Here is a 2406-nt window from a genome sequence, read left to right as displayed (position 1 = left end):
GCGTGTGCGCTTCTGTGTTTTCCTCGACCTTCCTCTTCCATTTTTCAGGGCGCTCGCGACGTCCGAGCTGCCGTTGGCTGCTGTCGTCATCCGTCTCCTCCCGCATGCGTTATTCACGCGTTTCCTGACGGCCTCGCAATCCTGTGCTTGCCAATCACTCCGTTCCACACGTCCTCCACATGGAGACCACAGACAGACAGGACACTCACCCCCCCACCCACCCACAGAGAGACACACACACACACACACGCACACGCACGCACACACACGCACACACACAGACACACACACACACGCACACACACAGACACACACACACACACACACACACACACACACACACACACAGACACACACACACACACCCTACCGGTCCTGCTCCATCCCTTTACCTCTCCGACCAACCCCCCCCCCCCCCCCCCCCCCCGTTCTTCAATAATTAATGGTTTCCATTATGGGCTCCACTGCTGTCCATGGGGTTGGTTTAAAGCTCGTTCACCCTCGCAGGGGAGGACGGCGCGAGAGCTGCAGACGGACAGAGGGTGGGTTGTGGGTGGTCCCCTTCATTCTGCAGGCACAGGGGGTTGGGTGGGTGGTCCCCTTCATTCTGCAGTCACAGGGGTTTGGGTGGGTGGTCCCCTTCATTCTGCAGGCACAGGGGGTTGGGTGGGTGCAGGTCCCCTTCATTCTGCAGTCACAGGGGTTGGGTGGGTGGTCCCCTTCATTCTGCAGTCACAGGGGGTTTGGTGGGTGCAGGTCCCCTTCATTCTGCAGTCACAGGGGGTTTGGTGGGTGGTCCCCTTCATTCTGCAGGCACAGGGGGTTGGGTGGGTGGTCCCCTTCATTCTGCAGTCACAGGGGTTGGGTGGGTGGTCCCCTTCATTCTGCAGGCACAGGGGGTTGGGTGGGTGGTCCCCTTCATTCTGCAGTCACAGGGGTTGGGTGGGTGCAGGTCCCCTTCATCCGCATGCACATCCGAAGGCAGGGTCAATGCTTAAGGACATCACCGCGAGTATGGCGGCCTCGACTCGTTCTCACCGACACCGTTTAGGTGATAAAGTTTTGGGGATTAGGTGGTAACTTACCTTATAAAAGGTTATAGTTGCTTATCACCTAAAAGTGGCCTAAAAACTAGGCCTCTATAGACTCCGCGGGGTGGTGGGTAGCTACGTTACCACTGAGTCTGAGACACCTTATATGAGCATAGTATTATAAGAGGTCAATTTGGAGAACAATGTAAAAAAATATATATTTGGAAATAAGGAAACCCGGAAAAAAACACCTCACAACCTCAAAAGCGCTCACGCTTTTGTAATAATTTTCTTTTATCTGGTAATGCCCATTATGATTGGCCGATACGGAAACTTATGACTCGCTGACACGCGTGCAGACAGACGGCACTTTGGTATTGTTGTTGCACCTGCGATTTCAAAGCCCATTATGCTAAAAAATACATAAAAACACACTAATGGCCTGACATTATTTTGACCTTTTCCTTCGCTGCGTGGCGTCTCCCCAGACACAACAATCACGCATCACTGCATTGCCCCGTACTTCACCCTCATCTCCCCCCCCCACCCCACCCCATCCCACCCCATCCCCATGCCCACCTCACCACATCCATAAACAATAATATAAACACCAGCCTCCTCCTCCCATCCCCTTCAAACATGCAGGCATGACACCGGTCAACATGAGCAGACGACAACAACCGTCCCTTTGGCTTTCCCCTTCCCTCGGCTACGGGGCCGTGTGCTGTATGTGTGTGTGTGTGTGTGTGGAGGAAGCATGCAGTCATTGTGTATTAATAGTGTTGGTGGTGTATAATTCATAGCGGTAGGATCACATTGAGAGTGCAGCTAGGTCCTTCTAGGTCCTCCTGTGTGCTCTCCGTACCGCTATAGGTCCTTCTAGGACCTCCTGTGTGCTCTCCGTAACACTATAGGTCCTTCTAGGACCTCCTGTGTGCTCTCCGTACCGCTATAGGTCCATCTAGGACCTCCTGTGTTCCCTCCGTACCCCTATAGGTCCATCTAGGACCTCCTGTGTGCTCTCCGTACCGCTATAGGTCCTTCTAGGACCTCCTGTGTTCCCTCCGTACCCCTATAGGTCCATCTAGGACCTCCTGTGTTCCCTCCGTACCCCTATAGGTCCATCTAGGACCTCCTGTGTGCTCTCCGTACCGCTATAGGTCCTTCTAGGACCTCCTGTGTGCTCTCCGTACCGCTATAGGTCCATCTAGGACCTCCTGTGTGCTCTCCGTACCGCTATAGGTCCTTCTAGGACCTCCTGTGTTCCCTCCGTACCCCTATAGGTCCATCTAGGACCTCCTGTGTTCCCTCCGTACCCCTATAGGTCCTTCTAGGACCTCCTGTGTTCCCTCCGTACCGCTATAGGTCCTTCTAG

At 54.1% G+C, this 2406-nt stretch overlaps 1 protein-coding gene across 1 annotated transcript in view; it reads left to right on the top strand.

Moving 5' to 3' along the window:
• The window catches only part of LOC306942638 (actin-histidine N-methyltransferase-like), a gene marked incomplete at its 3' end in the record, with an annotated part of 35002 nt that extends 32596 nt beyond the window's left edge, over positions 1 to 2406 (top strand). The window contains exon 8 of the mRNA XM_079528646.1: positions 2356 to 2406. Within this exon, the coding sequence (XP_079384772.1) occupies positions 2356 to 2406 (51 nt within the window). The remainder of the gene's footprint in view (positions 1 to 2355) is intronic.

Source organism: Electrona antarctica (assembly GCF_951216825.1).
Source record: "Electrona antarctica genome assembly, chromosome: 18".
Classification (NCBI taxonomy): Eukaryota; Metazoa; Chordata; class Actinopteri; order Myctophiformes; family Myctophidae; genus Electrona; species Electrona antarctica.
Note: the sequence above shows the minus strand (reverse complement) of the source record. Positions and strands in the feature narration are given on the sequence as shown.